At 39.9% G+C, this 15,226-nt stretch overlaps 1 protein-coding gene across 4 annotated transcripts in view; it reads left to right on the forward strand.

Annotated features, from left to right (window-relative positions):
• Positions 1 to 15,226, forward strand: part of SHTN1 (shootin 1) — a 92,540-nt gene that overhangs the window by 52,476 nt on the left and 24,838 nt on the right. For all 4 annotated transcript variants that reach the window (XM_073354255.2, XM_073354256.2, XM_073354253.2 and 1 more), the window contains 4 exons: positions 3,676 to 3,822; positions 5,675 to 5,828; positions 11,253 to 11,355; positions 15,001 to 15,083. In XM_073354255.2, the coding sequence (XP_073210356.1) occupies positions 3,676 to 3,822; positions 5,675 to 5,828; positions 11,253 to 11,355; positions 15,001 to 15,083 (487 nt within the window). The remainder of the gene's footprint in view (positions 1 to 3,675; positions 3,823 to 5,674; positions 5,829 to 11,252; positions 11,356 to 15,000; positions 15,084 to 15,226) is intronic.

The following is a 15,226-nucleotide window of genomic DNA, read 5'->3' on the forward strand; positions in this document are numbered from 1 at the left end:
CTTTTCAGAGAGGACTTAAATTTCACTGGGGGCAACTATTCTGTGTGACTGAGTGACTTTGTTGTTTATCAGTGGCATTATTGGTTTCAAGACTCCATATGCCAAATTGATCTGTGGTGTAACTTTGAAGTTCCCAGTCCTGATTCTTCTTTACCTTGCCTCTTCTGTAAATCACAGACACCAGTGCAAAGTGAGTGTAAAATGCGACCATTGTGGTTTTGTAGCATTACACACCCCATTTGAGGACCCAATCCGGCACCTTTTGAAGTCAATGGAAAGATTCCCATAGACTACAGTAGAGCTGGATCAGATCCTAAACCACAATTGAGGGTGCAGGGCAGTGCAAATTCAGGGATCAGTTTGATTCCAAGACTCCACTTATACTATGGTAAGCTCCTGTTGGTGAAGCATTGAGTTAGTGTAGGTTCTGAGTAAAGAATGCTCTCTCCTTCCAATAAACCAAGCCTGTCATTCTTACTGGAAATGTGTTATCCCAGTTTAAGACTGTGACATCCTCTCCATTAATAACCTTTGTTTCCATAGGTTTATGGATGAATTATAAAATGGTGATACAGGCTGAAAGTGGCCATAAAATATTTCAATCCAGAAGCAATTTTTAAATGTACATATTTGCAATGTTGCTTCATTCTAGTACAACTGAAAAATGAAACCTTGCTAAATATTAGCCCACCAGATAGCCTAATAGTTCTTATATTGTGCAAACCAAAATAATATGGCACAGAAATTAAACCTTTTTAAAATGGCTTCTGCTCATGCACAATAACTGCGTGCTGGATTTTCAGTGTGCCTTTTTTAGAGATATTTAAAGAAGTTTTCGCTCTGATTCTAATTTAGTGGCTGCAGTAAACTGCAGACAGCATCAATTATAGGCACAAAAGAAAGCATTCAGGGTACCAACAGATCCTGGCTGTAAAAATGAGGGTGTAAAATAGAAGCAATTTTTCTAATATGTCTTTTATTTTCCATATGTGACTCAGAATGCTACCTCAATGGAGTCAGTTGGGATCTGTGTGGTCAGATCACTGGGTCCATGCAGACCCTCATTGAAGTCAGTGGGGTGCTACATAGGTGCCAGGATGGAGCTCATTGCCATATCAGGGTCAAAGATCCCTTCCACTGTCAAGTAATGAGAATCTGTAAACATTAAATGCTGTATTGTCTTTACCTGACTCAATTGTCTTGCTCTCCCAGGCAGACAATAGATTTTATACTCTGGTGAGGAATGCTCTAGAAATACCTGTAAGCTGTTAAATTATTACTCTTCAAAGATGTTTTATGTATTTAATCTCCTGATCTAGAAAACCCAAGTATATGTAATATAATGGGCTACCAACAAATCCTGCCAGACATTCAAAATTTCAGATGGGCAGTCAGCTTTAAATCTGAATTTCTTCTTTGTTTTTGGTCAGTTTATGGCACAGTTTTAGTATTGTGTAATGGGTCTTTTAACATATATTTGTAGGACAGTATGGCCCCCGATCATGTTTCAGTGTGCAGAAGGGAATGCTGTGCAGAAATACAGCCATCTGCCCATCTTAGTGTTTTGTATAGCACCCATCACTGTAGTATATAAGTACTTCCCAGGACAATTAGTTCCATGTAGCGAGTTCTTCAGAGGAAATCTCTGATCCATTTGCTGCACTGTGCTCTCTTCTTTCTTCTTTTCTAAAGGAAGGTGAAGGGGACCAGGATTTGTATTGAAAGTGAAGGTGACCAAGGGTGGGGCAAGGCTGACTTAAACCTAATCCTGGCCCACTACTCAAAGTGACCATGAGGAAGATAAACCATTACTTTGCTTCAGAGAATCGTCACTGCAGTTGTCACAGGAAGCTAACTTCTGCTGTGTTGTGGTCCCACACCCCCACAACAGTCCCTGTTTTTATATAAGTGCAGGACTGGAGCCTGTAGTCATAGTTTTCTCTTCACTGAGTGCTTTCCGTTCTTTAGTGCCTTTCCCACTGCATAGCTCTACCCAAAGAGGTGTTCTTTGTTGGCTTTTTTAATATTAAGGTCACATTGATTCTCTCTCTGTTTTTGCAATCAGATTGCATTTGTGAGTCATCTAGACTGTATCAAAAGTTAGGGCTGGTCTACATTAGAAGCGCTACAGTGGTAATTCTCCTGCCGACATAGCACTGTCCACACTGGTGCTTAGGTTGGTGTAACTTACGTCGCTCAAGGGAGTGGCTTATTCACACCGCTGAGCGACATAAGTTACACCGAAGTAAGTGGGAGTGTAGACAAGGCCTTTAAGTTCAGTGAGGTCAGTAGCTTCCCTTTTTATTATCAACCTCCATAATACATTATGTAGCCCAACAGAATGCTGGATAGAAACTTGCTACAAAACTTAGCCAAATAAATAAATACAGAGACATCTGATTGCATTTCGTTTTATTAATAATATACCAGTAAGTCCAATAATAGTGGACTGGAAGAAATAGTTTGTCAGACTGTTGTGGTGGTAACTTTGGCCAGGAAATAAGCAGTGAGGGAAACTGTCAAGATTTCATAGAGCTTTGCATTTATAATAATTTGGTCATAAATCATTCTGCTGAACAGTGGATCAGTTTTTCAACAATTCGGGGACAATCACTGTACTCGGTGTTTTTTTCATAAATGATCAAAAGTGTCTCCCACAGAATAAACACTGGCTGTGCTGGTACACCCAGCATTGTCATCAGAAATCTCCTCTCCTAGTTACACGTGTCATTTCTGCTACAAAGATGGGGTTCTCTTGGGGCCCGTCCTGGATTCCTTGCTCACCCAACCCCCCCCGACTTCAGGCACAGCCCATGTTATTGGCAGCATAGAGCTGCAGGGGTATCTCCTTGGGGAATTTTATTGCAAGAAAGCAGAATTCTCCCTGGAGCTCTCCAGCAGACAAAGGGAAGTACCCTCTATATTTGATCTGTGCAAAGGCCTGTGCAATCCCTTGCAAAGGCCCAGTGGCCTATTTAAAAGGCTTGGAGTAGTGACACCGACCTGATGATTTACCCCCACATCCTGAACTAGAAATGGGGCCGAGAGTATCAACATTTGGGAAAGTGAAAAGTAACAAGTTCAAAATTAAAAGGGAAACAATGGCTTTAAAGGCAAGTTGTTGAGACTTTCTCTCAGCCCCATTTTTACTAGCCTAAAATCACACCATAATGCACCACCTTCTTTGTGGAGTAGGCGTGCACGCACACACCCCACCCACTCACCTTGTGTTGGGAGCTAGGCAAGTGTTTCAGGAATAAAATCTACCACCTGACACTTAGATTGGGCATGAGCCTCTCTATGTTCACTGTTACAGACCCCATGCTCTTTTGGCTCCTATCCCAGTGACTGAATTTCTCATCTAGTGAAGAACTGACTGTCTAAGTGCTTGTATACCAAGTGAGCTTTAATCTCTTAAGAGAATACTAATTTAAATCTGTGAACTTTAATTTCAGTATGTTGCAAACACGCACAATTTTAATAATAAATGACATAGTTCTCTTAACAAGGAGGCACTTTATGCACTTAGCTATTGTAAACTACCCCCCGCCCCAAGTTTCTTAACCAGTGCTAGATGATTCGCTATGTTTATTATTATTTATCTGGTTCCTGTTAAAATGGGAGACTTTACTTAACCATTCAGTTTTTTTTTGGCGGGGGTGTTGTTTTCGGCAGATGTATATTGAACAAAACAAGTTGAAAAGACAAAGTCATCTGCTTCTGCAAAATTCTGCTCCTGATCAGCAGCTATTGAAAGCTTTAGATGAAAATGCCAAGTTGACCCAAACACTGGAAGAAGAGAGACATCAACACCAGCAAAAGGTAGTGTAAGATTTTTCACCTACTGTAGGATTTTAGATAGCTTCTCAAAGCTCATATTAATTGCCATTTATTAAATGTGCTCAGCACAGTTAAATGCAAAGATCTGGTCCCTGCCCTGTCTCTTTGGGTCATTGATAGGGTCTGAACACAAAATCTTCAGCACTTACACCCTGATTCAGGAAAGGATCTCTCTTCAAGACTGCAGGTAAGCACATGCTTAAAGCTAAGCATGTACTTTAAAATTATGTCCTGAATAGGGATGGAGTTAAGCATGTTCTTTCCTGAATAAAGTCTTGAAAGCATGCTCCTTTAACACTGGAGGTAAAGGAATTACCCCGCTAGCTGGTAGTTGGTAGTAGGCGCTTAACTCTTCTGTGAACCAGCCACTAAACCTGATAAAGGCATGTACTAGTATGGATTACCAAAGCACTAGGAGGCTCAATGGATGATAAGTTTGAGTGTTGCTTTTTAAATTAATAGGGGTGATGATGATGTCACATTGACATGCGTTAATATTTATGTGCCTTGGGGAAAGCAGGGATTTTTCAGGAAGGATTTAAATGAAGAGAAGGCAGGATCCAGGCATCCTGCAATGAGAAGGTGGTTCCTGGTTCCAGAGATACAGGAAAATGAGAGCAGTAGAAGGAAGTATAAATTCCACAGTATCGGGGAACTATAGAAAAAGATAAAAATTATACAAAATGGTGTGTATATGGTGCTGTGGAAAACCCCATAGTTATTAAAGGCATGAGAAAGATGGCATCTCTGAAGTAAGAGACTATGTAGTATGGTATCTGTGGATCTATGACCATTTCCACTAGCTGAGGATCTGCACCCATAAATCACTTTAGTTTTTAGTGTGTGTATGCCATAGGGCAGTGGTCCCCAAACTTTTTTGTCCATGCCCCCCCGGAGGCCACATTGGAGTTGGGGCCACAGTCAGGAGTGGGGCTGGTGCTGCAGCTGGGGCCTTGGCTGGGAGTTGGGGTACAAGCAAACCCGCGGTCGGTGCTGGGAGCCGGGGCCTGCAGTTGGGAGCCAGGGGCTGCAGCCAGGGGCCGGGGCCAGGGGCTGCGGTGGGAACTGAGCGTGGGGGCAGAGAAGGGCTGAGTGGTACATGGGGTCTGGCCTGGGCCCTGCCGCGCTCCCCTGAACGTTCTTCCATGACCCCCACACCACAGTTTGGGGACCACTGCCATAAGGTAATGCTCAGTAGCTGCACCTTCTTCATGTGTACAGTAAAGGTACATTCACTTAATATATTTATTTAAAAAAAATACTTGAGGTGTAATAGCTGGCTTTTAGAAAAGCTCTGATTTTTGTAAACTAGACCAAATTGTATATATTTAATAGTAATGGAAGTGGTTGCTTCAACATACTTGAATGCTGCCACTCAATCTGATGTCATTCTGTAGTTCATCCATTGACAACTGCATGAACTGCGGAAGGAGTGAGTTTAAATTAGAACCTTTAAACAGAACCAGTTAACTAAAAAAAAAAAAAAACAGCTCATTAATATTTGCTTCAAATGAAGAAACTCTGTTCAAATAAGACAATCAAATCTCTAAAGAAAAAAAATGTCTTAGTTAGACATTTGAGGTCTGGAGATGTTTGTAAAAACAAAATTGGGGTTAGATTAGAAAATTAATAGTGAGATCTTTGTCACTCGCTTTCAAAAATGTTTGCTTAAAAAGTCTTCTCATGTATATTACTGCAGTTTACAGCGTTCCTGCTAATCTCATATTCTCAAGGCCTACAGTGTCTGGTAGATGGCCCAGCTATTCAACAAGGCAAAAGACAGAATGAGCATTTATTTTTTATTGTAACAATGTCCAGTGTTTGCCATCTGCAGGTTAAAGAATTAGAAGAGAAGTTAGAAAATGAAGCACTACATAAGGAGATCAGTTGTCTACAGCAGCAGCTGGGACTTCTGGAAGAAGATAAAAAGGAGTTAGAACTAAAGTGGCAGAACTCTGAAGAAAAAGTTAAAAACCTGAAGCATTCAGGTAAAATCACTTAATTAAATTAAGTTTAGAAGTGAAATTTTCTCAAGTGTTACTGGTGCAGACCTAATAGAATTATGCAAGATACTTTTGAGATGAAACCATGAACATCTGTGCATAATTGTTATTTCACAGTATGAAGTTCAGACTCAACTCAACATGTCTAGAATCTATTCAGTAGAAAAATTTGTAAAATTTTTGTGGCATTGTGATGGGGCATTCAAACCTCACTGGAGAACAAGGGGTTAAGGAACAGCTCTGGTCTCAGGTAGCCCTGTCCAGCAACGCTTGCAGGGCCTGCACAAACTGGAGGCAGGGGCTTTAAAAAGGGAAGCAGAGCAGCTCAGAGGCAGGCGAGTCGTGGAAGGGAGCAGACATCTGCTCTGAGGGAGAAGTGTTGCCCAGGAACTCATTGTCTCAGATCTGACCGTGCAGACTTGTGCAAACCTATAAAGGAGAGTCAGGTGACTGAGTGTGCAGGTCAGAGACTTTATTGAAGAAAATTCTTTGGTTTACTCTAGGAAGCTAAAGGAGGCTTGGGTAGGAGATGGCCTGGGGGGCAGTTGTATAGCACTGCAAGGTAGAGTGTAGCTGCCCACCATAGGGCCCTGGACTGGAGCAGTAGAGGAGGTGGACCAGGGTTTCCCTTCAAGAGGATATTACAATTATAAGAGCATTCACCTCGGTTGAGAACCCAGCTGGAAAAGACTTTGACTGTTCAAGGGCCTAGACCCCAAGTCCCTATGTTAAAAGGGAAGGACTGGAAATTCTGGGAGAGATGGGGGAAGCACTGAAGGACTGGACTGTGTTTTCAAGAGGGAGATGGCCTGTCACCCTCCTGTCTGACCACTAAGCAGCATGGTCGGTGGTTGTTCACCTTCCACAGGTATATAAAATGAAATCTTGAGGTAACTCTGAGTCTACGGTACGTGACGATTCAATGCACTGTTTACATGTGAAAGGATAATCCTTTTAAGTTCAGCTGAAACTTATATCTTTCATTGACTCAAAAGACATAAATAAATAGAACATGACAATCCTGTTAACTCTTTCACAGAGATACACACATAATGCACCATGGCTTATCATGTAGCACCCCTATTGTACAGATGATGAAGGGGAAAGCTCTCATGTTTCCATATGTGGAAGTTATCAAGCAACTTAGGAAACCACACAAGCATTTAGTAGTCTTGATCTAGCAGTTATCGGTGAATTTATGGGAATGATTTAGCCCTTCAGACTGAATTGTGAGAAAACAACTCCTGCTGAAGTGAGGTTTTTTCCTCATATTACCGGCTGTTCTGATACTGACATTTAAAGGGTAAATACTTTATTCAGAACTTGGCAGAGGGAATTAACTACATGACTCATGTGGGTTTCAATGGCTGAAATCCTTGGGAATTGTGTGTCTAATTCCCTGTGCATCATGCTAAACATTTATCCCCTTACTATCTGACTGAAAAAATTGTCTGGCTTTCTGACTGCTATTTGTCCCGTTTATAGGCTAAACCAAAGCCTCAAGAACACTGACAAAAATCACTTACAGTACATACAGTGTGGAGCAAGTACTGTAATTTAGTTATCAAAGTCTTATATGCTAGAATGGTGCCTGACCAGCTTACAGCATCATGCCTATTAAATGCTAAAAACTGTAATTTAACTCTTTATTTAAAATTGCCATTTCATAATAAATTCAAAATATAGTTAGCAGCTGGTGAACTACTGTTTAACTATCCAAACACAGCTGGAATGTGTAGATGGAAAATGTCAGAGAGAAAAAGCATACCGATGTGGTGGTGTGAGCTTCTGGAAAAAATATTTTACAATTTTGTGTGTGTCAAATTAATCAGATTCATAGAATTTAGGTGGACAGACGTATTAGATCATGCAGTCCATCTCACACAATCAATGCAGGATTGTTAGGTGCTTGCTTACCATGATAAGCACATATAAGCAGATAAAATTCCCTAGAATATATTTTCTTAGGGCTCGCTTGTTCAGTCTATTTTTAAAAGTCCTAGATAACATGGTTGCCATGGTATTTTCTGATAGCCATTCTAAATTTGGTATGTGATTAAGTTTAAAAACCTGAAAACTAAAGAATTCCTTTCCATCCTTTGGTTTTACATCTGTCATATCATTATATTCCATTATCTCCCCGCTGAGTCATTGGTTAGCCAAGCTACACACATTTAGATAGTTCAGTTTTTCCATACATTTTTAACTTCATTGTTTTTGCTCTTCCCTAAAGAATTAAATGAAAGTTCTAAGATGCTGAGAATTGAACACTTGTGTAAGTTTCCCATCGTTATAGTGTGTCTCTGAGAGTGGGGAAATTGAAAATTGATCCCAGCTTCCACCAGATTCTGATTCGGTCACAGTTTGTTTCATGTGCAATGTGGCTAGAAGGCAGCCAGATGTCCAAAACATGTGAGATACATGTGGAAATACCATTATTTTGAATGGGGAATTGTGTGTGCCTATCATATGCAATGCTTCGAAAATGTAACCCAGGCTGTTGTCATTATACTGACACTAATAAGGTCATTCTGGATACTGTGGGTAGGCATTTTCACTATAAGTCAGATCAGATACTCAACGTATAATTAATTAAAATTAACAGCAAGGGGGAAGGAATGCAGGCCAAAATAGGGAAGGTCAGGTTAAAGGATATTTAGATAAGTTAGAAGTACTCAAGTTGGCAGGGCCTGATGAAATTCATCAGAGTACTTAAGGAACTAGCTGAAGCAATCTTGGAACTGATAGCAATTATCTTTGAGAACTCATGAAGGACAAGTGAGGTCTGTCAAGACAGGAGAAGGGCAAACATAGTACCTAATTTTAAAAAGGGGAGCAAAGAGGATCTGGGGAATTCATGACTAGTCAGCTGAACTTTGATACCTGGAAAGACACTGGAACAAATTATTAAGCCATCATTTTGTAAGCATCTGGAGGATAATAGGACTATAAGGAATAGCCAGCATGGATTTGGCAATAACAAATGATGCCAAACCAACCTAATTTCCTTCTTTGACAGGGTTACTGGCCTAGTGAGTAGGGGGGAAGCAGTAGATGTGATATATCTTGATCATAGTAAAGCTTCTAACGAAGTCCGTCATGGCATTTTCATTGGCAAACTAGGAAGGTGTAGTCTAGATAAAATTATTATAAGATGAGTGCACAACTTTTTGAAAGACCCTACTGTAGTTATCAATGGTTCATTACCAAACTGGGAGGTTGTATCTAGTGGAGTTTCTCACGGGTCAGTCCTGGATCTGGTACTATTCAATATTTTCATTAATGACTTGAATAATGAGGTGGATAGAGCGCTTATAAAATCTTCAGATGACACCAAGCTAGAAGGGGTAGCAAGCATGTTAAAGGACAAGATAAGAATTAATTAAAAAATACCTTTATAAATTGGAGAGTTGGTCTGAAGTCAACAAGATAAAATTCAATAAATACAACTGCAAAGAACTTCACTTAGGAAGGAAAAATCAGATGCTCAAATACAAAATGGGGAATAACTGGCCAGGTGGTGGTATTGCTGACAAGGATCTGGGTGTTACTGTGGATCACAAATTGGATATTAGTCAACAATATGATGCAGCTGTGAAAAACGGTATTGTTGTTCTGGGGTGTATTAACAGGAATGTCGTATGTAAGACATGGGAGATATTTGTCCTGCTCTACTCAGCACAGGTGAGCCTCAGTTGGAGTACCATGTCCAGGTCTGCATGCCACACTTTAGGAAAGAGGTGGACAAATTGGAGAGAGTCCTGAGGAGAGCAACAAAAATGATAAAAAGTTTATAAAACGTGATCTGTGAGGAAAGGTTAAGAAAACTGGGCATCTTTAGTCTTAAGAAAAGAAGACTGGGTGGGAGGGGGCCTGATAACAGTCTGCAAATATGTTAAGGGCTATTATAAAGAGAACAGTGATCAATTGTTCTCCATATCCACTGGAGATAGAACAAGAAATAATGGACTTAATCATCAGCAAGGGAAATTTTGGTTCGATATTAGGAAAAGGGTATATATAAAGGTAGTTGAGCTCTGGAATAGCTTCAAAAGGAGGTTGTGGAATCCCCATCGTTGAAGATTTTTAGGAGCAGGTTGGACAAACACCTGTCAGGCATGGCCTAGATTTACTTGGTCCTGCAATGGAGCAGGTGTCTGGATTTGATGACTTCTTGAGGTCCTTTCCAGTCCTATATTGCGGTGATTCTATGGGGAACCCATAACTCAGGCTCTGATTCAGAAAAGCCCTTAAAAACATGCTGAAGTCCATCCCTGTTCAGGCCTAACTGCTTTCCTGAATCAGAAGCTCAAGCCCAGGCTTACCTGGAAATACGTGAGTAGTCCTGTTGAAGTCATTTGAATAGTCTTTAGTGTTGGAGAAAATTCTTTGGTGTGGTGAATATTGCACAGGATTTTCAGTAAAGATATGCGGGTGCTGTTCTGTGTGATAGTGGGTTCTTTATGAATGGCTATACAGAGATTCTTTAAACCTCACATCACTCATTTACATAAAGCACAAAGTGGATTTGAATGTGCATTCACAGTACTCCTTTTCCCTTTTACATATTTTATTATTAAAAAGGGCACCATCAGCATAAGAATCTCAGATGGGTTTGTAAAGCCACATAAAGGATTTAAATTTAAAATGTAATTAATTTATAATTAATAGGAATTGAGGATCCACTTTGGGAGTCCCACCCAATCCATCTGTCTGAAATTCCCTCTATACTTAAAAGCAGCTGCTAAGATTTATTGTAACTAAATGACATTAGAGAAAAATATATTTTTCCTCTTTTTTTCTCCCCCCACACTAAGTTCACTTGACAGCACTTATATATAGTCTCTTTCACTGTCTCCCCTTTATACTGGGGTAGCTTCCCCCATTGATTGTGTGGATCTCTCACACAGCAACAGAAGAGGAAAAACTTCTTTTAAAGAATATGACTGTAAAGCTGCAAAAAATTATCAAAGCGATGCAGAGTAAAGAGTAGAAACTGAAATGTTTTTTTTTTTTTTAAATTGACCAGATTTCCAGTTGATGTGATGTCCCTTTCACAACTAGGAAATGTAGCAGTCACTCTGGTTTCTCCTTAAGGCTCCAATCACTGTGTATGAAGAGTTTAATAATATGCAGCTGGGCATTCAATTCTCAGAAGTTGCCTTGATTGTAGAAATTGTATGCAGCTAGATCAGTGTTCTTGGTGAAGATGAGTGTAAAAACTACCACTAACCAAGTGTGATAGCAGGTCAGCCATTGAGAAGTGCTGCCATTTTGCTTTTGAATGAATCAGTGGCTTTCTTTGCAGGCAAAACTTCTGTTTAGGACTCTGGTTTCAAATCACCCACTAGCAAATGGGGAACTGCTTTTGCTGAGAACTCATTCTGCTTTTCTGTTGCTCTCATGCAGTTGATGAACTCCAGAAACGAATACACAGGTCAGAAAATCCAGCACCGCCGCCTCCGCCCCCACCGCCACCTCCGCTTCCTCCTCCCCCTCCCAATCCAATTCGGTAAGTGTTCATCCTCCAAGAAGTACTCAAGTTCAGTGGCCTGTTTAGACAGTGATTCTGAGGGAAGGAGGGGTACGCTGGAGGGTAGGGATAGGATATAGAGGGCCCTAGACAAATTAGAGGATTGAGCCAAAAGAAATCTGATGAGGTTCAACAAGGACAAGTGCAGAGTCCTGCACTTAGGACGGAAGAATCCCATGTACCACTACAGACTAGGGACCAAATGGCTAGGCAGCAGTTCTGCAGAAAAGGACCTAGGGGTTACAATGGACGAGAAGCTGGATATGAGTCAACAGTGTGCCCTTGTTGCCAAGAAGGCCAATGGCATTTTGGGATGTATAAGTAGGGGCATTGCCAGCAGATCGAGGGAGGTGATCGTTCCCCTCTATTCGACATTGGTGAGGCCTCATCTGGAGTACTGTGTCCAGTTTTGGGTCCCACACTACAAGAAGGATGTGGAAAAATTGGAAAGAGTCCAGCAGAGGGCAACAAAAATGATTAGGGGACTGGAACATATGACTTATGAGGAGAGGCTGAGGGAACTGGGGATGTTTAGTCTGCGGAAGAGAAGAATGAGGGGGGATTTGATAGCTGCTCTCAACTACCTGAAAGGGGGTTCCAAAGAGGATGGATCTAAACTGTTCTCAGTGGTAGCAGATGACAGAACAAGGAGTAATGGTCTCAATTTGCCGTGGGGGAGGTTTAGGTTGGATATTAGGAAAAACTTTTTCACTAGGAGGGTGGTGAAACACTGGAATGCGTTACCTAGGGAGGTGGTGGAATCTCCTTCCTTAGAAGTTTTTAAGGTCTGGCTTGACAAAGCCCTGGCTGGGATGATTTAATTGGGGATTGGTCCTGCTTTGAGCAGGGGGTTGGAGTACATGACCTCCTGAGGTCCCTTCCAACCCTGATATTCTGTGATTCTATGATTCTACCTCTTTGATCTGAATTTGAAAGGTTGTTCTTCCTGTTTATCTGATCGCTGTAGTTAGACTCCTTTGTGACCTAGAGAAGTGCGTATCTGAATCACTGCTGTTAGGGTATCCTATGCAAGCAAAAGGGTTGGGTTTGGTCTGTCTGCCTCTCCATCCAGTGTGGATGATGGAAATAGCTAAATTTGTGGGATCCCAGGTTTTAGGTAGGATAATCAGGCTTCTCAGCATCCAACAGATTAGACAAGTTTTTCATAGTGGCACCCAAATCCCACTGAAACTTACTGACAGGTGAGGCACCAAATCCAGCAAAGCACTGAACTGCGTGATCTTTTAAGTGCTTGAAGAGGCCTACATTAAGACTATTCACATGCTTAAAGTTAAGTATGTGCTCCAGTGCTTTGCTGGATTGCTCAACTCACTTAGACTCCTGTGAAAATCTCAGCCTAGATGCCTACAATTAGACACCCGAGTAAGTGGCTTGATTTTTCAAAACTGCAGAGCACTTGCCGTCTGCCAGTGAAGTCATACTTCAGATGCATTTTTGAAAATCTTGGCCTTTGCTTTTTGCTGTTAATAGATTAAGAATGAAATTTTCTGTCATACTGCACATCTGCAAATCTTGTTAAGTTATTGGAATAATGTACAAAAATTCCAATGCTTAGCAATGAAAATTCAACCTGTTCTGTCATTGTTTAGCTGATTCTGTAAAATATACTTTTGAACAGCCGTATTTCGACTCTAGCTGCTTTTACCTTTCATTAGCTCATGTCACTTGTTTAATTCTTTTACACAATCCCAACTACTTTATTCACTTCCATTACAGTTATATACACATTTGAATAGAATGTTTAGTAAGTAAATTCCTTCCATGCCAGGAACAGAACTGCACCTCTTGAAAGACAAATTCCATAGCTAATCAGGGTGGATGACACAAACTATTTAAATGCCTGAAGTAGCTAAAGCAGAGTAACTTTTACATGTGATCTGAAACTCAGATGAAGGAATTTCAAAAGTGCAAAGTAACTGTCATACACAGCTACCTTTGCAGGACATATTTTATGGATTGCTTTAAAAGTTGGGAGTTAAATACATCATTATTTTAGGATAGGGTTCTGGATCTTTAGTTTGGTTCTTTTCTTTTCAATAAGGTGTAATGATCTGATATGGAAAATTTCAAGCCTAGACCTTGGAATTGGTGATGAGAGAAACACTGAAGAGTGTCTTAACGTTGGAAGTAGCTAAATTGTGACGTAGATTCTTTTTGTGAAGGCTATGAACAATTAAACAGGAATGATTGCAGACAGTCTATTTCATCTTAAGTGTATCATCTACTGTCTGTAGAACCAAAAGAACTTGCATATTATGTAACAGCCCAGATTGACAGAAAAAAACAAAATCCGTAATGACACATAGGGGCAGTAAGTGGGTTCTTTTCTGAAGTTTATTTTTAATTTTATACATGCGCGCATGCTACAGCTGCCATGACAGGTAGTTCAAAGAAAGACAGCAACAACAATGTAAGTGTAAGTAGAGTATTCATCATCAACTTACGATTATTAAAATATAAATGGGTATTTCAAAACTTGACATGAACCAGATGTAAATTATTTTACCTTAATAAGGAATCAGTATTATTTAATGAAACTGTATTTTTTTTTGTCTGGCTGTCTCCTGGACTGGAAAAAAATGTTTTTCTGAAGCATTCTTGGGATGTTTTCTCATAGTATATGAGGAATATACCAATAAAATTTAGCCATAGAAGATTATGTAGCAGTGTAAACATCTCTACAGTGTTTTTGGTAAAAGGGTACATTGCCAAGTTCAAAGATACAATTTTAAAAGCAAAAGTCTTTCTGTGTTGTTAATAACTTAAACTAAAACTGAAAGAGTATTAAAGAGAGAATTTTCTCTGAATTGTATAGGGTGGCTGTTTCCTTTTTGCATTTCTCTTTCAATCTGGACAATGAAAATAGACTGGTCAGTTTCACATTCTGTTTCTGGTCAGTTTCTAGTTTTTCACTTTTAGGTTTCATGTGTTAGCATAACTGTGAAGTGCTTGTTTTGCAAACACTACAGAAGAATGTTTTATGTTTTTTCTAATCAATGGAATTAAACACCTCTTTTGGTCATAAGTTTATTTTAAAAATAACCCCTAAATGCTGGTGGCATACTTAGCCTTAAGATATCTATTTCACAGTGCATATCATGGTGGGGTTTTTTTATTTATTTATTTTTGAATAGAATGCATAGGCTCTGCTTTTTCTTTTGATCTGGTAAATGTAGGCTAACAAATATTCATTGAAAAATGAGGGAGTGATATGATCACCCTCTTGCAATGTCCTCTAGAGAATAATGCTTGCCATTAATATGTGCAATTCGGTTTTTTTGCTGTGCGGGAGGGCTTTAATTTGTTACGTGTCACAATGCCATGTTACCTTTTAATACCCCGATCTTAAGTGTTCTGCATGTTGCCTGGCAACAATAAAAGAAAAGTAAATAATATCTTTGTATTTTTAGGGGTGCTTCGCCTCTGCATGGAAATGATTAACACCTCTTTTGTAAATAGGAGAACTATAAATCAGTGAAGCAAACATTCAATTCTGGCTCGTTTTACAATATATGACTTACGTTCAGGGTTAATGTTAAAAGTATAGATGTTGCTCATAAGAGAAAGCAGTGTGACTATCTTCATTTTAATTGTCCTGAAAAGGTCCCTTATGTCCATGATTCGTAAGAAGTCTCATCCTAGCAGCAGTGTGAGCAAAAAAGAGAGAGCTCCTCAGCAAGAATCAGGTATGGCTCATCCTATTTCAAGCAATGTGGGTCACTTATTAGAAAATTCAAACAATATTTGTGTGAAATTAAAAAGAATAATTAAAAATAATAGTTTTCAACAACCTATCCATTTTGGAAGCATTCGCCTCTGGCACCAGTTT

This window comes from Lepidochelys kempii, chromosome 7 (assembly GCF_965140285.1).
Source record: "Lepidochelys kempii isolate rLepKem1 chromosome 7, rLepKem1.hap1, whole genome shotgun sequence".
NCBI lineage: Eukaryota > Metazoa > Chordata > Testudines > Cheloniidae > Lepidochelys > Lepidochelys kempii.